At 43.0% G+C, this 25,406-nt stretch overlaps 1 protein-coding gene across 2 annotated transcripts in view; it reads right to left on the reverse strand.

Annotated features, from left to right (window-relative positions):
* The window catches only part of LOC138801003 (aldehyde oxidase 1-like), a 101,430-nt gene that overhangs the window by 31,382 nt on the left and 44,642 nt on the right, over positions 1-25,406 (reverse strand). For both annotated transcript variants that reach the window (XM_069983353.1, XM_069983352.1), the window contains exons 18-25: positions 18,828-18,945; positions 14,442-14,564; positions 13,055-13,151; positions 6,891-7,015; positions 5,702-5,835; positions 4,446-4,533; positions 4,262-4,348; positions 2,990-3,181 (exon numbers count right to left, since the gene is read on the reverse strand). In XM_069983353.1, the coding sequence (XP_069839454.1) occupies positions 2,990-3,181; positions 4,262-4,348; positions 4,446-4,533; positions 5,702-5,835; positions 6,891-7,015; positions 13,055-13,151; positions 14,442-14,564; positions 18,828-18,945 (964 nt within the window). The remainder of the gene's footprint in view (positions 1-2,989; positions 3,182-4,261; positions 4,349-4,445; positions 4,534-5,701; positions 5,836-6,890; positions 7,016-13,054; positions 13,152-14,441; positions 14,565-18,827; positions 18,946-25,406) is intronic.

Below are 25,406 nucleotides of genomic sequence, written 5' to 3' on the forward strand. Positions count from 1 at the left end.
CCTATGAATTATACTGTGCCAAACCTTAGATCAACGCTGCTAAAGACTAATATAAAAGGTGCCCATACACATTAGATTAATGGAGGCTCAAACTGGCAGGACTGGTGGAACTTCCAGTATATTAGCTGCATGGTCAATGTTTGTTCAGCAGATGTAAAAGGGATCAGGCATAATGAATTGCAATATGCCCAATGCTTTTTTTTTTTTAAGGAAGAAAAACAGCCGCCAGGAGTGTCAGGCGCGAGTTTACTTCCCCGTGCTTTGAGGACACATGCACGCTTAGTGTGAGGGATGAAAATGGTTAATCAATTTATGTAAGGTAAATGTAATTGTGGTGTCCCACAGTTAAGTGCCCTAGTCACCTGTCGTAAAGTTCTCTCTTCAGTTCAGTGGTGATGAAGGTAGCATTTTGTAGTTTCACCATTAAGTGTCATTGTTTCATTTAAACCTTGTTATGTTTTGCACAGCTGATGTAAGCAAAGGGTTGCTGTTTTCTATGTACCACATGGTCTGTGCTGTCCTATAGGATATATTCTCTCTTTCTCTACCTTTCCCAGCTCTCCACACACGCACACAGACCCTGGGGAAGTAGCTAGTTAGCCCCATGTGGACAGGAAGCCAGATCAGTCTAGTCTACTGTGTTAGTGAGCTCAGTACACACATGTATGAAGCAGCTAGAGATACTCAGTTCTTCTAGTCTATCTACTTCCACTATGGAGTATTAGACACTACAAGGAGGACAAGTCGGGGATTAAACCCAGCCCACGCCGAGAACCACTCTACAAAGTGCAGGGCAGTATCCTACAACACAAGGGAACTAGCCTGGATAGAACAAACAACCGGAAGGTCTCCGAATTCTATCTTGCAGTGCAGTTGACACCGGGAAACCCTTGGACACTTAGCTTCACCCAGGTAACCACGACTGGGGCTTGTATCACCCTATTAGGACGGGAAACTCGACACTGTAGGGCAGAAGGTGGTCAGACATCAGTCTAAACATGGGAACAAGTATCTTTCACTCTCAAGTATTCTACTCTAAAGTTCCAGCAGAGCACAGTACTACCTTGGGTTGGGACTCCCTTGACAAACTCCTCTTGTCTACGCTGTTCCGCTCTAAATTCAACTCTACAAGCACTGCTACAACTATCTATCTTGCATTCAGCACTTACAAGTATTTTTACAGCACAAATTCAGTGAAGCACTTAAGTCTGTACCAGGATAAGCTATCTACTGTCAAAGCGTTTATATTGTTCAGAGACTGTACAGTAAAGCTGTTCTATTTTTTTTACTGGGACTCTTCCTTCCATTAGCACCAGCACATATACACCTCCGCTACACACCTTGGGTCATCCTTCCCCTGGGTGGTGGTACCGATAGTCCGGGTGGGTCAATTGCCCACTACCGTGACAAGAGCCCAAGGGACCCATCACAACCTGGCAGGTCACCGACTATTTCGGGGAATCGTGCAGAGCGGCTCTACATAAAGCAGGTACCAACATCCCACCTGTGTGCTGAGCTAGCACTGGCGTCAAGACAACTACCATCACCGGCCGTGTACTGTACTAATGGGTACTAAGCTACTACCCCACCTAATCACACAACTCTGCACGTCACCACATAATGTGCTGATGAAATCATGTCAGGACAACCTGCTCCCAACACCAGCTTATTAGTAAGTATCTGAATTCTGGTATAAAAATTAATAAATGAGTCTCTGTTGATGATGAAAAAAAGTAAGGTAAAAATGATGAACTTTTTCTATATCACACACTAGTGAAAATGCTTATTTAGGTATATACGCTCACTGCGATGGGTATACAAGGAAATAATTGAATTAATAAATCATGCTTCTGCTCAGAGTCGCCCTGTCTTTGTGTTGAATGCATTAGCTTCGGTCTGAGCTGTCCTATCTGATCTGGCAACCATCCAATATACTCAAGTGGTCCCCTTGAAGACCACCCTAAAATTAGCTAGACTTATGCTGCATTTACACAGAGCGATAATTCGTCCAATCATTTAACGATTTTGAAGCAACGATTTGATTTTTAGAACGATTAGCATTTAGAAAAAAGAAAATTTGTTGAAAAAAATCGTTATTGCGATGATCGTTTTAAGATCGCTTAAGCCCATCTCACACATAGGGTGAATCTGTGAAAGACTGTTTACACAAAGTGAGCTGCGAATTTTTGGCAAACGAACAACAACGATTTGAGAACATATTGAAAGATTAAAATGAACGATTTCTCGCTCATTGCTTGATCGTTCGCTGTGTTTACACAAGCCGATTATCGCTCAAATGCAATCGTTATATTGAAAATTCGAAAGATAATTGTTCCTTGTAAACGCACACATGTGCAAGGGGATAGTTAGGAATAGTTGTCAGATGTCCAAGTGTTGAACCAACAACTACAGTCATTTCTGTTCAATAGGGATCTCTCTTTTCTCTCACATTATGTTATGGGCTGCACATCTTCTGTTTAGAGAGACATTTGGCTGATAACGATGATGACTGTTACAGATGTGAAAAAAAGTAGAATTAGCCGACAAGCTTGTTGGCCGATTGCTGGCTCTTTTACATATGCAGATTGTTGGCTGAATGAGCATTCCTTTAAATGCTTGATGGCAATAATCGGCCTGTGTAAAAGGGCCTTAAACCAACTCTACTGAAAATAGTAAAAAAAAAAAAAAACTGTTTATAACATTATAACATACATCAATGAAATTTCATGAAACATCACACCACATCACAACATAACATCTGGTTACTGCTTTATATATTTGCTTCCTTGCTGTTTTTTTTTCCCTAACTGATCTACTTAGATGAGTAGCCAGTTGGTTATTGTATACACTATATGTAATAACCTAACATGACAGGAGACTTAGAGTTTTAGTTTTTTTTTTTTTGGGGGGGGGGGGGGGATTGGTGTGCTGAAAAATATAGGCTTAGATCAATTGACTACCCTACCAAAACGGCAGCAACCACATTTACCTGGTCAGGAGGCAAGCCGCACTTTGTAGCCACTGCATCCATTATTGTCTCTGTGATCAGGCCAGTTTGGGGAAAGCCAAATCCTCGGAAAGCAGTATTCGAAGGCAGGTTTGTCTTGCAAGCCTTTCCCCGGCAGTGAAGATTGGGGAAACAATATGCACTGTCCATCTTAAGCAGGGCCACTATTATAACCTGGAATGAGAAAAAAAAAGAAAAGCAACCCAACAAGTTGGGTTATAAACTATCCCATGTAATGTATATAAAGGTTATATTAAAAGAATGGAGATCTATAGAATGGACTTGACTAGAGATGAACGAACCTCAAGCACACTCGGGTTTCTTTGATTACGGGTGGCTGAAAAAGTTGGATACAGCCCTAGTGAGAAGGCTATAGGTAGTATCCATGTTTTCCAGGCAGACTTAAAGGGGTTATCCAGCACTACAAAAACATGGCCACTTTCCCCCTACTGTTGTCTCCAGATTGGGTGTGGTTTTGAAACTCAGTTCCATTGAAGTAAATGGAGCTTAATTGCAAACTGCACCTGAACTGGAGACAACAGTAGGGGGAAAAGTGGCCATGTTTTTGTAGCGCTGGATAACCCCTTTAAGGCTGCATCCAACTTCTTTATTTATTTTCTAGTGCTTTCCCAAGCTCTGGAACTGCAGAGGGCTAGAACGCCTCTTCAGCACCACGTCCTATTCCTCTGCCTGCTTGATTTACAGCCAGCTGCAAGCCAAGTCCTGGTTCCATATCTCACATCTGTGCACAATTTATAAGGACAGCACATGAATGGGATTTGGAAATATGGTTCAGCTTCCAGTTGACTGTCAGTCAAGGATGGCAGGGGGAGTGAGGAGGCATTACTGCCTCGAGCACTTCAGGGGCTTGGGAAATCCTCTTTGACTCTTTAGGTATCCCACCAGGCTCAGCGTCCAGCAGTGTCTGAATGGGAGGGCGCGCACCTCGGCTCCCGCTGCTCTCCGCACAAATAATTGACATGTCCATTCTTTGAGCATAAAGGGGAGGAAGCGGAGGCACGCGCGCCCTCCCATTCGGACACTGCAGGACACTGAGCACCATTTTTGCTTAGTGTGAACTGGGCCTTAGACCAGAGAATAAAAGCACTTTTTAGGTTGTGGAAGCACCGATGTATAAATTAATGGTAAATTACGATTTTTTTTTTGTAAAACCGTACATTTGACTATTCGTACTTCTAATGAGGACTATCTTAGCTGAGGCATCAGTTTACACAATACATTTGTTATGGTTACCAGAATAGATTCATCAGGGCTGCATCCAGCATTGGCATAGAAAGATACATCGGCACCTACAATTTTCCCGTCATTCATAAACCCAACCTGCAAAAACAAAAAAACAAAAAAAAGAACTGTCAGATTTAGACAAGGCAGATAGCCTACACTACATGGAGAATAGGTGCCTTGCACTATAACCCACTTTGTATACTCCTTTGAATGGATGTCGACCAGCAGTCATTAACATATCTTCATTGCGCTGCAGAACGCACCGAATGGGTCTTTTTGTTCTGAAACAAATCACAAAATGAATTGAAATGTGAAATATTGAAAAGCCTGATACTGTATGTGATCTAAACTTTCCTTGTCGTGGAAGGAATGCTAAGTGAAGCACCAAGCCTGGAAAAACGAGCCCTGGGAAAAGAAGCTTTATTAAGCTCCGGATCCGCAGCAGATTTCATTGAAATAACTGAACACAGCATTAAATCTGCACCATCAAATCTTCTGCGGATCTGCTGCAGATCTGCTGCGGATCCTGTAGGTGTGAACGCACCCTAAAGGGAACATTTGCATATGAACACATTAAACCATTTGTAGTTATGTTTAAAGCAGGTGCACATGTGGGACTTACAATGCTGGGGGACTAGGAGGAGGAAATAAACAAGGGGACGGTTACAGGGAAACAAGTTTTTGTGAAAAGTGCACTGCATTGTTCTGTTTTATAGGATCCATGCATCTTTTTAAATGGACCTTGTTATTACCTTCAAGCTGCCTGAACCCTGAATGACTGTCAGCTGGCAGCTTCTCCCAGTCCTACCAGCCTTGACTGATAAGATGTCTGCTTGCTAGGGTATTGAGTGGTATTTATTATTAGCAGTACTAGCACATTTTCTCAGGCTCTATTCATACGTCCTGTTCATGTCCTTAATTGCGGATCCGCAATAATATAGGACCAATGTATTTCAATGGACCTATACACACATCCGTGTTGTGTACTGGGCTGCAATCCGTTCCGCAAAAAAAAAAGGACAGACCCTAGTACGGACAGTAACTGACACATCCAATACAACTCTATGGGGTCTGTATTTTACTGAAGCAATACGGATGCAATACGGATGCAATACGGATGCAATACGGACTGAATTTGCGGATTGTATACTGACAGAAATTTGCGGATTGGAAAAATATACTGACGTGTGAATAGACCCTCAAACACAGCGGCCAGGGGAAAACAGTCCACCCAGGAATGTTGGGAATGAAGGTGACAAATTTCAGACCCCAATTTCTCAACCCTGATGCCAAATGGAGGCATGCTTCTGGTTATGGATAATGCGGAATCATTTGACTGAAATAAAAACCATTTACTTTTAACACAAATATCTGTAAATGAAGCTGGATATACAAAAAAAATTGCAAAAAAATTAAAACTGCTCTTAATATATTTCAACCAACTCTTACTTTTGAGCAGCTACAGCCGCAGCACACGCAAAGATGCCAGGTTTGGTAATCTTGCCCCCAAATGCTCCACCAACTCTCTTTACGTGAGACATGATCCTATTAGAGGGAACATCAAGGACGGAGGCCACTGACAGCTGAAAATACATGTCATAAGATATATATTGTGACTTTCCTTATACTGTTTATTCATTTTTTTGGTAGTTTCACTAACTTTGTTCTTGGCATTAAAAGAAAGCAGGGGATGTGTGCACATTAATAATGTTTCTCTGTGCCAAACCCCTTGTGTAAGCAGGATCTTTTGGCAGAGTGGACCAATACTGAGACCCCTCATATTGAGCTGCTATAAACAAGGTAGTCATTTGTTGCATACAGGCTGCTTCATACTGTTTTTTTTAGTGATTTAAAAGCCAAAAATATCACCCAAACTGTCTGTTAAAAAAAAAGTCTGAAAGATGAAGCATTATTTACATTTTTTATATATTAAGTTTTATTTTTTTTATAAAACACACCAAACCTAGTTTATGCAACTTTTCCATCAAAAGTCAGAATACAAAAAGGACATCGCTTAAAGTGCATATTTTATAATATTTACTAAAAAGGGTCAGTGTTTTTGAGCAGAAAAATAAAGCAAAAAACATTACTGAAAATTAATACCTGTCTGATATGACCTCATAAAAATCAATTACTTAAAGGGGAACTATCAGCAGGTTAGACAAATTTAACCTGCTATGTCCCTATTGCACAGGAGATGCCGAGGAGGAAGGTATGTCTATTACCTTCATCCTCAGCGCGGTTCTCATGTGTTAGTTGTTCACTCCACGGTCCAGTATAACTGGAGCACTGGGGCACCGTTAGGAGCACTGCCCTGCGGTTGCCCCCCATAGTGCTGCTTCGCCCCTGACTGGACCGCCCCTTATAATGATTACCAATGGAGCAGGCCGGCCAGGGGCAAAATGGATCTGTCCTAGAGGGGTGGGCAGTGCTCCAAATGGTCTTACCAGACCGTGGAGTGAATGACTAAATGCTCGGGAATGGCACTCAGGATGAAGGCAAGAGACATACTTTAATCCTGTGCAATAGGGACATATCAAAAGGTTAGATTAGTTCCCCTTTAACCATTTATGTAAATAAACAAGAGCTAAATCCTCCAGAAACAACTGTTCATAAAATGTTTAAGGACATTAATTACCTGTGCTGTTGCTGGATCTTGAGTAGAAATGAATATATCAAACTCATTATCCTCTCCCTTCGGCACAACAAGAACAGAATTGGTTTCCATATAAAATTGTTCCTGTCCTCCAATATGAACCTCCCCTAGAAATTACAAAATGTTATAGTTCTATAATTATGTTATAATTCTAATGTATACTGTTAATTTTAGTACATTTAAATTAAAATCCTGACTGCCTAAAGCCAACACTAGGTCGGGCTATGGAGTTACTGCATTAATTTTTCAGTTCAATGCAAAAGCAATATGCCATATGCTCCACCTAGTGTTGAAGGGGTTATCTGGGGGACAAAAAGAATATTCTAAACAATCCCCCTTCCCAATACCACCCTATGTCTAATATACATGTGTAACCCTTTCCCTCTTTTTTCCCCTGATTCTTATGCACTATGGATGTCTAATATCCACTACACTGGGTCCTCTCTGACCACACACAGCTCCCTCTTCCCCCCTCCCTTTGTAGTCACAGGACATGTGATCTCCTTTCTGGGGGCTGGGTTAGCTGTCTATTGACTTGGTAACCCGAACCCCAGGAAACATTATCTGCATCAATTCTAAGCACCTTTGCTGCTTCCATAGACTTACATGTATCCCTGAGCCTAGGTCTCTCTTAATATGAAAAGTTATAGTTCTATCTCTGCTTGTTGTCAGCTTGCAGGCATATGTACCTGTCTGTGTCAAAGCTTTGTATATTGTAAGTGTTATAGTTCTTAAAATCTGGAGTGGAGTGAACTATAATGTTTTCATTCTCAGTCAGCAAGCAGAGATTTAAATCTACACTACACCCCACACCCCTGATAAACAGATGCCCGTTATGCAGCACATAGCTACACCATGCGCTCGTCTCTGCTACATCATCAGCTAGTATGGAATACATATTGGGGTGATGTGATGCAAAATCAGTGAAAAATAGTCCTGTGTTTACTGTGCAAAAGTAATGACAGCAGTGGGCAGGAAAGAAAGCTAGGAAAGGTGGTGAGTATGCAAATGGACCAATCAGGGAAATGCATAATGGGAAATGTAGTTTCCCATCTTGGTTATATATCGACTTTTAGAAAAACTTGTAACTTAGTAATGGCAGCAGCTAGAAAGACAGGAGATGGCTCAAAATGTTCAGGGGGACTTGTGAGTAACACCAGCTAGCATTCCATTTTTTTGCTTTTAGGTGGCTAACCCCTTTAACTCCTTAGTGACCGCCATGCTGCCTTTTCACGGCGGCCACTAATGGGCTTTATTCCGATGTGTACGCCTTTTAACGGCGGGCGCATCAGAATAAATTACCGCCTGGCGGCGGCTGCAGGACGGGGGATCAGCAGTCAGTGTGACCGCTGACACCCTCCTGTAACTGCCTGTAACTGCCCAGAGCGGAGGATTCTCCGCTCCGGGCAGTTTAACCCGTTAAATGCCGCTGTCAAAGCATGACAGCGGCATCTAACGGGTTCCGGTGTGTACCGGACGGCGCCGCAGGTCCACTTACATGATCGGAGGTCCCGCGGCGCCGTCCGGTCCCTCCGACGTCTCCATGGTAACTCCGGGGGCCTAATGAAGGCCCCTGGGCTTACCATGGATAAGCCATCCTGCTGACAGGGGTGGCTGTTCTACTGCCTGTCAGCAGGATGGTCACATGATACAATACACTGTACTGCAGAAGCAGTACAGTGTATTGTATACTGTGATCTAAGTCTTACACTAGTGTACAGTAATGTACACTAGTGTAAAAAAAGTAAAAAAAGTGCACCAAACACAATTAGGTGACGTATAGTCTCCGGCGTCCGGGGAGTTAACGGGGCGAGCTGCGGACAAACTCGCAGCAGGGATGTATATCCCTGCTGCGAATTTGTCTGCCATTGAGTACACATGGCCGGGATCCTCAGCGAGCCTCACTGCGAAAACGCAGCCAGAAACTTGCTGCGGATACGACAAGTGTGTTTGTACCCTTAAAAAAAGATCAAACTCTCATTCTCTCCACCACCAGAGGTGGCGGAGAGCATGGGGCAATGATCAGGGACTAGCCGATGTGGTCCTGGCACAAGTATTCAGCGGTATATACTATAAACCACTGATCACTTGTTCCAAATGCTTCCAGCACTTTTTGTCCCGTCACCAAAAATCATTGGTGACGGGATAAAAAGTCAAGTGCCCCGGATTACCTGTAACCACCCCAGATTACCTGTAACCACCCCAGATTACCTGTAACCACCCCAGATTACCTGTAACCACCCCAGATTACCTGTAACCACCCCACATTACCTGTAACCACCCCACATTACCTGTAACCACCCCACATTACCTGTAACCACCCCACATTACCTGTAACCACCCCACATTACCTGTAACCACCCCACATTACCTGTAACCACCCCACATTACCTGTAACCACCCCGCATTACTTGTAACCACCCCGCATTACCTGTAACCACCCCGCATTACCTGTAACCACCCCGCATTACCTGTAACCACTCCGCATTACCTGTAACCACTCCGCATTACCTGTAACCACTCCGCATTACCTGTAACCACTCCGCATTACCTGTAACCACTCCGCATTACCTGTAACCACTCCGCATTACCTGTAACCACCCCAGATTACCTGTAATCACCCCAGATTATTCATAACCACTCCAGTTTACCTGTAACTGCTCAGATTACCCGTAACCACCCCAGATAGCCAGTAAACACCCCCAGATTGCCTGTAACCACCCCAGATTGCCACAGGCTACCCATAACCACTACAGATTACCACAGATTGCCCGTAACCACCCCAGATTGCCCGTAACCACCCCAGATTGCCCATAACCACCCCAGAATGCCTGTCACTCCTCCCCCAGATTGCCCGAAACCACCCCAGAATGCCTGTCACTCCTCCCCCAGATTGCCCATCACCACCCCAGTTTGCCTGTGACCCCCCCCCCCCCCCAGATTGCCCATCACCACCCCAGATAGCCGGTAAACACCCCCAGATTGTCCGTTACCACCCCAGATAGCCAGTAAACACCCCCAGATAGCCAGTAAACACCCCCAGATAGCCAGTAAACACCCCTAGATAGCCAGTTAACACACCAGATTGCCACAGACTGCTCGTACCACCACAGATTGCCCATAAACACCCCAGATAGCAAGTAAACACTTCCAGGTTGCCCGTCACTACCCCAGATTACCTGTAATCTCATTTTAAAAAAAATTTTAGCACCTTTGCTATTCTAATAACCGATACTAGCTGCGGTTTTGCACCAGCAAAATGATGCTCCTTTCCTTCTGAGCCCTACTGTGTGCCCATACAGTGGTTAATGCCCACATATGGGGTACCGTTGTACTCAGGAGAACATGCTTTACAAATTTTGCAGTGCATTTTCTCTCCTGTTTCTCGTGAAATTGAGAAATTTCAAACTAAACAAACATATTATTGAAAAAAATTCATTTTTTTCATTTTTACTTTCTAATTTTGAATCCTTTCCTCTAATACCTGTGGGGTCAAAATGCTCACTGCACCCCAAGATGACTTCTTTGAGGGGTGCCCTTTCCAAAATGGGGTGACTTTTGGGGGGTTTCTCTTCTGCGGACACTACAGGGGCTCTGCAAACGCACCTGGCGCTCGGAAACTTGTTCAGCAAAATCTGCACTGAAAATGCTAATTGGCGCTCCTTCCCTTCTTGAGCCCGGCTGTGTGCCCATACAGTGGTTTATGCCCACATATGCGGTACCATTCTACTCGGAAGAACCTGTGTTATAGATTTTGGGGTGCCTTTTCTCTCCTGTTCCTTGTGAAATTGAGAAATTTCAAACTAAACATACATTTTATTGGAAAAATTCTAGTTTTTCATTTTTACTGTCTAATTTTAAATACTTTCCTCTAATACCTGTGGGGTCAAAATGCTCACCACACCCCAATATGTATTCTTTGAGGGGTTATCTTTCCAAAATGGGCTGACTTTTGGGGGGGTTTCACTTCCCTGGCACTACAGGGGCACTGCAAACGCACCTGGCGCCTGAAAACTTGTACAGCAAAATCTGCTCTGAAAATGCTAATTGGCGCGCCTTCCCTTCTGAGCCCCGCTGTGTGCCCATACAGTGGTTTACGCCCCCATATGGGGTACCATTGTACTCAGGAGAACCTGCGTTACAAATTTTTGGGTGCTTTTTCTCTCCTGTTGCTTGTGAAAATTAGATACTTTAATCTGAACGAACGTATTATTTGAAAATATCTATTTTCCATTTTTTTCCGGCCTAATTGTGAATACTTTCCTCCAGCCCCTGTAGGGTTAAAATGCTCATTATACCCCTAGATTAATTCTTTAAGGTGTCTAGTTTCCAAAATGGGGTCATTTATGGTGGTTTCAAGTATACAAGCCTCCTAAACACACTTAAAAAAAGAACTGGTCCCTAAAAAAATTAGTTTTGCAAATTTCATGAAAAATTGGTAATTTGCTGATACATTTCTAAGACTCGTAACACCCAAGAAAAGTAAAATATGTTTACGAAATGATGCCAGAATAAAGAGGACATATTGGTAATGTGACCTAGTAACTAATTTATGTGATACAATTTTCTTTTCTTAGAAGCAGAGAATATCAAAGTTTGTAAAGTGCACATTTTTTTTTATTTTTCATGATATTTTTATGTTTTTCACAAAAAACACAAAAGATGGTGACCAAATTTTACCACTAATATAAAGTACCATATGTTACAAAAAAAACTCTCAGAATCGCTAGCATATATTAAAACATCACTGAGATATAAGCGCATAAAGTGAGACAGGTCAGATTTTGAAAAATGAGCCTGGTCATTAAAGGACAACTCCCGCGGGACCCCCCCCCAAAAAAAAAACACAGACACACACACAGACACCATACTCACCATCTCTCCGGTGACGATCGCCACTCGATTCGCCCGCCGTCTGCCTCTCCGTCGCCGCCGTCCGCCATCCAGCGATGTCTCCGACTTCCGGGTCCAGGGGATGGAAAAGGCTGCCAGTGCGCTTGCGCACCGGCAGCCTTTTCATTGGCTGGAGCGCATCACATGGCTTCCAGCAAGCTCAGCCAATCAGGGCTGAGCAAGCTGGAAGCCATGTGATGCGCTCCAGCCAATGAAAAGGCTGCTGGTGAGCATGTGCACCAGCAGCCTTTTCATCCCCATTCACTTTGCATGAAGACGCCGAGGAGGAAGAAGACCCGGACCGCCCCTCGGCTCTGACGTCGTCGTCACCAGATGCCGCTCCGGAGAAGAGGACCGTGATGATCGTAATAGGTAATGTATACATTCTTTAACTTCCGGGGTGGGGGGTCGGGGGTCCGAAAGTGGGGGAAGGGGGCCAGGCCGGGTATTTAACCACATTACAAAGTTATATAACTTTGTAATGTGTGTTAAATGAGCAAAAAAAAAATTTTGTGGGAGTTGTCCTTTAAGGCCCAAATAGGCTTGGTCCCTAAGGGGTTAACTATAGAGATTTTTTTGCCTGAACTACTTTGTAGTAAATTGTACTATATTACATTTGGTGCACCTTAGACTTTTTTTTCTTAATCTAAGCCTGTTATTAGCAAGCACACACAGATCTGCACCACATTCTGGCTTAAGACTAGAGATGAGCAAACCTCAAGCATGCTCAAGTCCATCCGAACCCCATCGTTCAGCATTTGATTAGCGGTGGCTGCTGAAGTTGGATAAAGCCTTAAGGCTATGTGGAAAACATGGATATAGTCATTGGCTGTATCCATGTTTTCCAGACAACCTTAGAGCTTTATCCAACTTCAGCAGCCCCCGCTAATCAAATGCCGATCGTTCGGATTGGGATGGACTCAAGCATGCTCGGGGTTCGCTCATCTCTACTTAAGACCTGGTAAAGTTTGGGCTGTTTCCTTTCATGCTAAACCATGACCACTTTTTATCTATCTATCTATCTATCTATCTATCTATCTATCTATCAATCAGGGAGTTATGCATGAGAAAAGTCCTTGCTGTTCATTAACCTCAAGACAATAAAAAGGAATTTAGAAAGTTTCAATTAAACATACGGAAATCTCCTTTTCAAGCAGCCGACATAGCAGCTGTCACTTTAAAAATGCATTAAGTATACCTTTACTAAAGGAACATACTAATTTTACTTTATCACACTGCTGTAGACATCTTACCTTCAAGGATCTGGTCGGCCATTTTAAAAGCTTCCTCTACATTTCCATGCAAAATTTGTTTAGAAGGTTCAAAGAATGAATTGTTTTTGATGGCATCCTACAAATGAACAAATCATAATGTAAGAGTGACAATCAGAAGTTCTTATGCAAAGCTAGTATGAGAAAAAATCCTATCACAGCCCTGTTGGAGCCTTATGAGTCCATGTAACATTAACAGTCCTATGTAGGTGGCACAATGACATCACCACATTGTGCTGCTAAACATGTCATGGATGTGTCTCGGGCACTTCACAGTGACGGACATACGGTACTGCAAGTGCTGCTGGTCCAGCTGCACAAGGACCCACTGTAATGTTCAGCCCGCTCACTGTAGTGTGTGTGACAGTAGTGTCTGTGAGAGTGATGTATGTGTGTGTTTGTGTAGGTCAGTGATGTCTCAAATGATTGACAAGTTTGCTCCCAAAGATGTTCTGCAGCAGCTTCTATTAATGCTGGGCTCTTATAAGAGAACCCTCTTCCCGGCATATATTGTCTCAAATTATTGTCAAATTGTCTCTCATTCCAACAATCTGGTGATTGACAGATCTGTGTATATAGATGTTCTGCAGCAGACAATATTGTTTTTGGTTCAATAATTCTTATTACAATTGGGAGATGATTTTTCTGTGTATGATCTATTCATGCTGTATACATGTGCACTTGTGTAATCACATTCCAGTATAAGGCCATGTTCACACAACGTATGTTTAACATAAATCACGGCCGTTGTTGCAACAACAGCTGTGATTTATGCTAAACATGCGTTGTATTGGAATGACTGGAATCCTGGCCGGAGCATTATTCCCACAGTATAAGCTCCTGCTGGGATTCCATCCGGCCGCACAAAAAACTGACATTTATTGAATAGCGGCTCCACAGAACATGTCAGTTCAAACAATGGAGCATCCGGGATCCCATCCGGCCGCACGAAAAACTGACATATTTATTGAACAGCTGCTGCACAGAACATGTCATTTCACACAATGGAGCGTGAATTGGGACGCGGGCGCACACGGGTGTGCCGCATCTGAGTTGACTAGAAATGAATATCATCTGGCCAGTACTGCAGTCCTGGGATGATCGTCAGTAACACTGGCCGTTCTGTGACCACAGAACGGCCGGTGTTAGATGCCATGTGAACATGGCCTAAATGTGTGCGTGTAAATGGTGTACAGTATGTGTGTATATGTTACTGGTACCTCAGTGTGTATATATATATGTCATGCTGTATGATATCAGTGCAGATAACCAGTGTTAAAAGATAGTACATTTTTGCACAATACTCTAAAATGCATAAAAGCATTATAAAGCTTATAAACCAAGTATCCACAGCAGCACAATACAGTACCTCCACTGTCAGAATAAGTGGTTGCTGTTCTTCATAGCTTATCTTCACTTTTGTCGCAGCTTTTCTTGCATTTTCAGGAGTGTCCGCAACTACTGCACATATTATTTGTCCCACACAGACAACCTGAAAGCAGCACACAGCATGAATAGCACTGAAAATGGCATACAGCTTATCCAGGCCTTAGATTAAGACTTACCATTAGAAAGGTCAAAGTATAAAGACAATGGGGGAAATTCAGCAAGCATTTTATGTCTAACTGTAGACATCTAGCGGACATTAGCAGTATTGAGAAAAATGCTAAAATTCATCATATGCTGTGTACTGTATTTTGCCCAAGTAAAACTGGCATAATGGAGAAGTGCAAGTCCTGCGGAGTATTTTTTTTTTTTGTTCTTCTTCCCATGTAGTGCTTTCAGACTACATTTCCCAGTAGTCTTTGCAGTGCAGAATGTTCTTTTTTTCCCACCCTTGTAACTCTTCCCCCTCAATCATGCTCTGCACATTTCTGGATCTCTGTCAACACCCTACTCCCTCTCCGCCCACTGTCACATCTGCATGTTCAGCCTGTGCTCAGCAAACAAACTGAATGTGGGACAGAGGGTCACATGATCTATGTCTCTTACGGGGGTAGGGGCTGGTGTGGAGAGGGAGCAGGAGACAGAGTGAATTGCACAGAGGCCAGTTTTCTTCATTTCCTTGTTGTCAATCAACTACCAGTGTAGCAGAATGGCACAGACACAGTATTACATTACATAGGGATATCTATGTAACTTTTAACCCCTTCACGTTCATTATACGTATATACACTCACCGGCCACTTTATTAGGTACACCATGCTAGTAACGGGTGGTCTTCTGCTGCTGTAGCCCATCTGCCTCAAAGTTCGACGTACTGTGCGTTCCGAGATGCTCTTCTGCCTACCTTGGTTGTAACGGTTGGCTATTTGAGTCACTGTTGCCTTTCTATCAGCTCGAACCAGTCTGCCCATTCTCCTCTGACCTCTGGCATCAACAAGGCATTTCCGCCCACAGAACTGCCGCTCACTGGATGTTTTTTCTTTTTCGGACCATTCTCTGTAAACCCTAGAGATGGTTGTGCGTGAAAATCCCAGTAGATCAGCAGTTTCTGAAATACTCAGACCAGCCCTTCTGGCACCAACAACCATGCCACGTTCAAAGGCACTCAAATCACCTTTCTTCCCCATACTGATGCTCGGTTTGAACTGCAGGAGATTGTCTTGACCATGTCTACATGCCTAAATGCACTGAGTTGCCGCCATGTGATTGGCTGATTAGAAATTAAGTGGTAACGTGCAGTTGGACAGGTGTACCTAATAAAGTGGCCGGTAAGTGTATACGTATTATGGATGTCCCGCCACCCCTTAAAACCCCCTTAAACCCCCTTAATGCTGCGATGCACAGCGATCACAGTGTTTAGGGTAGACACAGATCACCAATAATACTGACGAATGCAATGCTAAGTTCTAAGGGACCAATATATGCAATATTTTTAAAAAAGCCCTAATAAAATACCCCAATAAAGTTTTATATTACCCCCTTTCCCATTATACAAATAAAAATATTTAAAAAATAAACATATTACATATACACATTACATTACATACATGCAGATTTGTCCGATCTATGAAAATGTAACAATGTTGTTTCCACACGGTAAACACCAGTATGAGTGTTAGGGCCACGGCGGCGTCCCTCTCTAGTGGACTGGAGAGGTTTTGGTCCTGAGGAGAGATCCTGGGAACCCGAATCTAATATCCTGGATCAGGATCTCATCAAGGAATTCTTGCTGACCAGAAAGAGGGGGAGGCCAAAGATATCAATAAAAACTCATGATGCAAAAAATAACACTCCAACCAGCCTTTTAGGTGGAAGAATAAAAGCACTATTGCTCTTAGCATTGCTTCAATTTGACCCTGACATCTGGGCACCAATGACCTCGGTCAAGGGGTTAATCAGTGGCGTAGCTACCATAAAGGTAGGGTAGGCAGTTGATATGGGGTCCGTGCAGGAGGGGGGCCCGGGGGAGAAGGTAAGAGCATGTGTCCTTCTGCTTAATCCCTTATGTACTGCAGTGTGTAAGAGACTCAATGTTTACTTACAAGCTGCAACACTAAAAAGGGTTAACAAGCAGAAGACAGAGATCTCTGCTTCACTGCACTGATATCCTCTGACCTCTGTTCTATATATATATATATATATATATATATATATATATATATGTACACACAGTCACCAGCCACTTTATTAGGTACACCTGTCCAACTGCACGTTGCCACTTAATTTCTAATCAGCCAATCACATGGCGGCAACTCAGTGCATTTAGGCATGTAGACATGGTCAAGACAATCTCCTGCATTTCAAACCGAGCATCAGTATGGGGAAGAAAGGTGATTTGAGTGCCTTTGAACGTGGCATGGTTGTTGGTGCCAGAAGGGCTGGTCTGAGTATTTCAGAAACTGCTGATCTATTGTGCGCAAATAAAGCTGCTATCCAGTATGCAACTCCATACTCAAAAGGGCACTCAGGACCCCTATGTTTGTGATCAATCAGGGTCAGACCCCCACCTATCACTTCTCATCTATCCACTGGATATGCCAATTTGTAATCATGGAATAACCTTAGAAAAAGTGTTGCCATATTCTGACAGTAGTTTTTATTAAGACCATTTTGTGGCACATAGGACGTTTTGTTTAGATTTATAAACATTTTTTTGAGGAGACGAGATAAAGAAAATAGTTATTATGTCATTATTTAAATTTTTAATGGCATTCACCATGCAGTGATATTTACACTCACCGGCCACTTTATTAGGTACACCTGTCCAACTGCACGTTACCACCTAATTTCTAATCAGCCAATCACATGGCGGCATTTAGGCATGTAGACATGGTCAAGACAATCTCCTGCAGTTCAAACCGAGCATCAGTATGGGGAAGAAAGGTGATTTGAGTGTCTTTGAACGTGGCATGGTTGTTGGTGCCAGAAGGGCTGGTCTGAGTATTTCAGAAACTGCTGATCTACTGGGATTTTCACGCACAACCATCTCTAGGGTTTACAGAGAATGGTCCGAAAAAGAAAAAACATCCAGTGAGCGGCAGTTCTGTGGGTGGAAATGCCTTGTTGATGCCAGAGGTCAGAGGAGAATGGGCAGACTGGTTCGAGCTGATAGAAAGGCAACAGTGACTCAAATAGCCAACCGTTACAACAAAGGTAGGCAGAAGAGCATCTCTGAACGCACAGTACGTCGAACTTTGAGGCAGATGGGCTACAGCAGCAGAAGACCACACCGGGGGCCACTCCTTTCAGCTAAGAACAGGAAACTGAGGCTACAATTTGCACAAGCTCATCGAAATTGGACAGTAGAAGATTGGAAAAACGTTGCCTGGTCTGATGAGTCTCGATTTCTGCTGCGACATTCGGATGGTAGGGTCAGAATTTGGCGTCAACAACATGAAAGCATGGATCCATCCTGCCTTGTATCAGTGGTTCAGGCTGGTGGTGGTGGTGTCATGGTGTGGGGAATATTTTCTTGGCACTCTTTGGGCCCCTTGGTACCAATTGAGCATCGTTGCAACGCCACAGCCTACCTGAATATTGTTGCTGACCATGTCCATCCCTTTATGACCACAATGTACCCAACATCTGATGGCTACTTTCAGCAGGATAATGCGCCATGTCATAAAGCTAGAATCATCTCAGACTGGTTTCTTGAACATGACAATGAGTTCACTGTACTCCAATGGCCTCCACAGTCACCAGATCTCAATCCAATAGAGCATCTTTGGGATGTGGTGGAACGGGAGATTCGCATCATGGATGTGCAGCCGACAAATCTGCGGAAACTGTGTGATGCCATCATGTCAATATGGACCAAAATCTCTGAGGAATGCTTCCAGCACCTTGTTGTATCTATGCCACAAAGAATTGAGGCAGTTCTGAAGGCAAAAGGGGGTCCAACCAGTTATTAGCATGGTGTACCTTATAAAGTAGCCGGTGAGTGTATATATATATATATATATATATATATATATATATATATATATATATATATATATATATATATATATATATATATATATAGTGCTTTGTGTTGTGCATAGGGGAGGGGGACCCTTAAAAATGTTTGCTATAGGGCCCTGTGAATCCTAGCTATGCCCCTGGGGTTAATGTATTTTTTTTAATGGAAAATATTTTCCCTATCCAGAGTTCCCCTTTAAGCCTCATACCTTAAACTGGTTGATTAGGGAGCACATTGTCATTTTAACAGTAGTCTTTTGCCCCGGCCCCCAGACAGCCCTTTATACACAACTGCACACTCACTCATCTCCAAGCTTTACCTTTTGCATTTATTGCAGCTATTACTTACCTCCTGCTCATTAAATAATGGACCTTGTCCAGAGATATCATTGGACCCAGGAACATCCTTTGCTCCTATTACATCAACCACACCAGGACTTTGGAGTGCATAGGAAACATCTATGACCCTAAAAGAGAGACAGATGTAACCACCAAGAGGCACCTCTGGGATGCCTGTGACAGTGTGTAGACAGTAAGGGGGAATTTATCAAGACCAGCATACCATTGTGTATATTTCCTTAGAAAACAGAAGACATGCTCTGTATGTGTTTCAGGGCATATACCTGTATTTTGACACCTAAGGGCCCATTCACACCGAGGAAAACAAGTGGAATTCTGCGCTGGAGCTCTCTGACGAGGAATCCGCCTGCCTCAGTGTCACACAGTGTCTCTATGGGATGGCTCGCGCGCCTCCGTTTCTGTCGCTCTCCGCTTAAAGAATTAACATAGAGACACTGAGGCCGTTTTGCTAAGTGTGAACATACCCTAAGGGTATGTGCACATTGAAAAATAGGGGAGGAATTGATGAGGAAAGTTTTCTGCTTGAAATTCCTCGCCTATTCTGCTCTGGCAGAATGCAAGCAGAATGCAAGCAAAATTGCAAGCCCCATTGACTTCTATAGGATTCCTCTAGTAGAATCCACTAAAAGAATTGACAAGTCAATTCTTTGGTCAGAACACAGATCTGCAATAGAATTTCCGTATGGAAAATTCCGCCATGTGCACTAATGCGTGGAAAACCAATAGAAACTTATGGGAGCCAAGACCGCTCATTTTTTGGGGGTTGATTCTGCATGCATTTCGACATGGAATCCGCTCAAAATTCAGCGAGAATTGCTCATTGTACATATACCCTAACATAATACTTGCCTGAAAAAACTGTGCTGAATTTAGGTTTTTTGATGCATTCTTTGGCTGGGTTCACACGCTGTAACTGTGCGGCTGTATTTTTTATGCGGCTGTAAATGTGCGGGTGAAACTCCGGCCGTGGGAAAAAATAGACATGCGGCTCAAAACATACGGTCATTTACTTGGAAATCTGGTTCAACTAAAAATAACAAATAAAATGTTAAGAAAGTGATGCAAACACCTCTGGATGCATCTGGGAAAGCAGGGAACACAGTTTACATGAATCGCTATTACCGGGGTTTGCGATCCTCTGCACTATAGCCGATGTGTCTCATGGTTAATATATTGAATTAATAAAACACATTTTCTGTCTAATAAAGTCCCTTTTATTGTTCAATAATTAAATGTAAACGATTCCATCATTTTGCAATTAAATATACTGTTAAAATAAATATATATATAAATAAATGTATATTTATATATATATTTATTTTTTGACAGTATATTTAATTGCACAATGATGGATTCGTTAGAATTAAATTATTGACCAACGAAACTGAATTTACTCTGGCAAACAGAGATGTAAAGGATGAAGCACTCACCAGTCCATATAATCGTTGATTTTTATTTCATATTCCACAGGTGGTTTCAGGACGCGGTCAGAAAATGGTGAACGGGCGACAGCCTGTTTCGCGTGATGACGTACACGCTTCCTCTCGGCCCTGACGTCACCTCGTAACCTTGTCCTCTTAAGCTACGTGCTCATTAACATTAACACATTTAAAACATGTTATTAAAAACACAAAAAGGTACAAGTACGTTTCTCATCTAAGCTGCTGGAACACCGCATATATATATTTCTACTTTGATTTGTATCCATGCAGATCCGAGCGATCATTTAACCCTAGAGGTCCTAGTGCATCCGTTCTGATAATTAACTCAGTCTCTCTCTTCAGTAATCTGTCGTGTCTATTGCCCCCTACCGGTGAGTTCTTCTCGTGCCATAACCCCATAAAGCACAAATCAGAAGTGTTTCCTCCATGAACTTCTCGTATGTGTGCGATTACTTTTGGACAGCCTTTGCCTGTACGAATAGACCTTATATGTTCAGCATATCGGTTAAAAAGGGGTCTAATCGTTTTACCGATATAGTAAAATCCACAACTGCACATTAAAGCATATACCACATATGGAGTCCGGCAGGTTATAAAATCACGAACCTGCCAATGTACACTTCCCAATCTTATCTGGGCCACATCATTAAATTGGTTGCAGTAATTACATCTACCACATTTATGATTTCCTTTCACATTGCTCCTATCTAGCCACATTTTACTACTTTCCTCTTTACGTGATCTATACCGTCCCCTTACCAATTCATTTCTAATTGTTCTACATTTTCTAAACGCTAAAAGAGGTTTTTTCGCTACCTGTTCTTTCAGAGCCTCATCCCCCTCCAACATCTTCCAGTTTCTATTGATTGCTGTACGTATTATATTATTCATGGGACCATGTTTAAATACAAACGCAAATCGGTCAGTTTTTGACCGCCTTGGTTTGCTCCCATGAATTAAAGTCTCACGATCTAGGGATCTTGCTTTCCTTCTAGCCTTTTCAATCGTCGCTTTGGGATAGCCCCGATCCGCTAGCCTTTTACTCAGGTCCTCTGCCTGCTGATCAAAGACCTCATCCATATTATTGATACGGCGCAGCCGTATAAATTGACCATATGGGACTGCCTTTTTAACTGACTCTGGGTGATAGCTGTTATACTCCAGTAATGAATTAGTTGCAGTTGCTTTCCGATAACCGCTTACCAAGAGCTCGCCCTCGGACAGCTGCAAATGGACGTCCAAGAAATCTAATTCATTTTTACCAAAATTCGCTGTAAATGCCATACTGAACTGGTTATTATTCATGTAAGTCACGAACTGGCCAAACTCCTCCTCTGTCCCGGCCCACACCAGCAGCACGTCATCAATATATCTCATGTACAATGCTATTTTGGATATAAAGGGGTTATTAGTGCTAAATACCATTTCATCTTCCAGTTCTGCCAAATACAAATTAGCGAACGTGGGTGCCACTGGCGTGCCCATCGCGGTCCCAGCCCGCTGACAGTACCACTGGTCAGCGAACTGGAACGCATTATGATGGAGCACAAACTCCAGTAGCTCACAGATGAAGGAGGAGAATTTTTCATCAGTATTGCCGTTTTTTATGAGTTGACGCCTAACAGCCTGTACACCCGCATCCTGAGGGATGCGGGTGTACAGGCTCTCGACGTCAATACTCGCCAACGCAAGTCCCTCCACCCACACAAATTCATCCAAAATCTTCAATAGATCTTTTGTATCCCGTAAAAACGCTGGTACATTTTGCAGTAAGGGGCGTAGGACCCAGTCCAGATACTTTGAGACTGCTTCGGTCACCGATCCCTGGCCTGCCACTATCGGGCGTCCCGGAGGGCGCTCAATAGATTTATGGACCTTGGGGATCCAATACCAATAGGGTTTACATGGAAATTCCACTACCAATTTCTCAGCAAATTTTCTAGACAGTAGTCCTTGTTCCACACCCCTGCGTAACAATGATCTTAATTTATTTAGATAGTCATGCGTGGGATCTTTGGTTAGTTTTTCATAAGTGCTGCCGTCCTGTAGTTGGCGCATAGCCTCTTCCACATAATATGTTTCAGTTAACAACACTATATTACCCCCCTTGTCTGCTGGCTTGATGATTAAGTTTTCCCTGGATCGCAACCATTTTAATGCTTCCCATTCAGGCTTAGATAAATTATTCTCAGCCTTGGGGTAAATAAGACTTTTAACATCACGTAACACATATTGTTCGAACAGATCCAGAGACGAGCCAGCAGACAAGGGGGGATTAAATGTGGACTGAATCGGCCCCTTAAAAACCTCCTCTTTGTTAGTTTCCTCTGTGAATGACACCCCCTGTAATTCCATGAGAGTTATCAGTACTTCTCTGTCCATGTCATCAAAATGTGGACTCATGCTAAACCCTAGGGGGCTAACCCTCATGGGCCTCTCGGCTATCAAGCCTTCTGAGCTTGCCCCCTGTGGTTTACCATGGAAAAATTTCTTTAAATTCAATTTCCTAATTCCCTCATGTAAATCCACAACAAATTCTGTATAATCAAAGTCAGATGCTATACAATAGTTCAAGCCCTTGGAAAGTACTGCTAGGCAATCTTTAGACAAAGAGAGATCCGTAAGGTTAATTACCCCCACCTCCTCCCTTGCCCCCATACCTGTGGTGTCTTGGTCAGGGGCAGAGGTATGAAACTGAATTTATTTAAACGAAAATGTGTTTTCTTAATTAAATATTAATTAGTACAGGAAACTCCATAAGCCGGTAATTCATATGCCGGCAATAGAGCATTCTGTACTAATCATCACTTAACTTTAATGAAAACATCAAATGTTTCTTCTAATTATGTTATCACAATAGCATTATTAGAAGAAACATTTAGAATTATATGTGCGCTCAGCTGATTGGCTGTTCGGCTGAGCGCACATATAAAGAGCCGGTCCGCAGTACAGTCACTTCATTGTGCTGCGGACCAGCGAAGAGGACACATCGGGGTGAGTATAGAGCTCTCCCCACCCCCTCCCCAGCACTGCACCCCTCCCAGCAAGGAAGGGGGGGTCACTTAACCCCTTCCTTGCTGGGATGGGTGCAGTCTGACATCAGTCTGGCCCCCAGGGGGTTAAGGGGGATGCAATACATCCTCCCTTAACCCCTTGGGGGCCAGACTGTAAGCAGCGATCTGTAAAGATGCTGCATACTGGAAGGAGCACAACACCGCTCACAATGATGGGTGTTGTGCTCCTGTTTGTGTGTTTTTTGTGTGTTTCTCCCTTTTTGTTTTTCAGATGTCGGTATCCTGGGGATTACGTCGGATTCCATGGACTACGTCGATGACCAGCGTTTTTTTAATGTTTTTTTTAATAAAATGGTCAATGAGGGGTGTGGGGGTGTTTTTATTTGAATAAAAAAATTTGTAAACTTGTGTCTTGTCTTTATTTCTTTACTTTATAGACTTAGTAGTGGAAGCCGTCTAATAGACGGAATCCATTACTAAGTCGGGGCCTAGTGTTAGCCGGTATAAAATGGCTAACACTAACCCCCTATTATTACCCCAGTACCCAATGCCACCAGGGGTACTGGGAAGAGCCGGGTGCCAGTGGTCCCGGAGCGTCAAAATTGGCGCTCCTGGACCGGGCGGCAGCAGGCTGGTAAGATTTAGGCTGGGGAGGGCCTAAACCAATGGCTCTTCCCACCCTGGTGTTACCAGGCTGCTGTCGTTTGGTTTTTAACCCGGCTGGTTATAAAAATAGGGGGGACCCCTATGCATTTTTTTTTAATTATTTATTTATTTAAAAAAAAAAAACGCATAGGGTCCCCCCTATTTTTATAACCAGCCGGGTTAAAAACCAAGCGACAGCAGCCTGGTTACACCAGGGTGGGAAGAGCCATTGGTTTAGGCCCTCCCCAGCCTAAATCTTACCAGCCTGCTGCCGCCCGGTCCAGGAGCGCCAATTTTGACGCTCCGGAACCACTGGCCCCCGGCTCTTCCCAGTACCCCTGGTGGCATTGGGTACTGGGGTAATAATAGGGGGTTAGTGTTAGCCATTTTATACCGGCTAACACTAGGCCCCAACTTAGTAATGGATTCCGTCTATTAGACGGCTTCCACTACTAAGTCTATAAAGTAAAGAAATAAAGACAAGACACAAGTTTACAAATTTTTTTATTCAAATAAAAACACCCCCCACACCCCTCATTGACCATTTTATTAAAAAAAACATTAAAAAAACGCTGGTCATCGACGTAGTCCATGGAATCCGACGTAATCCCCAGGATACCGATATCTGAAAAACAAAAAGGGAGAAACACACAAAAACACACAAACAGGAGCACAACACCCATCATTGTGAGCGGTGTTGTGCTCCTTACAGTATGCAGCATCTTTACAGATCGCTGCTTACAGTCTGGCCCCCAAGGGGTTAAGGGAGGATGTATTGCATCCCCCTTAACCCCCTGGGGGCCAGACTGATGTCAGACTGCACCCATCCCAGCAAGGAAGGGGTTAAGTGACCCCCCTTCCTTGCTGGGAGGGGTGCAGTGCCGGGGAGGGGGTGGGGAGAGCTCTATACTCACCCCGATGTGTCCTCTTCGCTGGTCCGCAGCACAATGAAGTCACTGTACTGCGGATCGGCTCATTATATGTGCGCTCAGCCGAACAGCCAATCAGCTGAGCGCACATATAATTCTAAATATTTCTTCTAATAATGCTATTGTGATAACATAATTAGAAGAAACATTTGATGTTTTCATTAAAGTAAAGTGATGATTAGTACAGAATGCTCTATTGCCGGCATATGAATTAACGGCTTATAGAGCTTCCAGTACTAATTAATATTTAATTAAAAAAACACATTTTCGTTGAAATAAATTCAGTTTCGTTGGTCAATAATTTATTTCTAACGAATCCATCATTGTGCAATTCAATATACTGTCAAAAAATAAATATATAGATAAATATACATTTATTTATATATCTATTTTTTTTAACAGTATATTTAATTGCAAAATGATGGATTTGTTAGAAATAAATTATTGATCAACGAAAGTGTCTTGATTACAAAGAAAATGTGTTTGATTAATTTAATATATTAACTATTAGAGGCATCGGCATTCGGCATCATTGCCG

This window comes from Dendropsophus ebraccatus, chromosome 9, assembly GCF_027789765.1.
Source record: "Dendropsophus ebraccatus isolate aDenEbr1 chromosome 9, aDenEbr1.pat, whole genome shotgun sequence".
NCBI classification, from domain to species: Eukaryota; Metazoa; Chordata; class Amphibia; order Anura; family Hylidae; genus Dendropsophus; species Dendropsophus ebraccatus.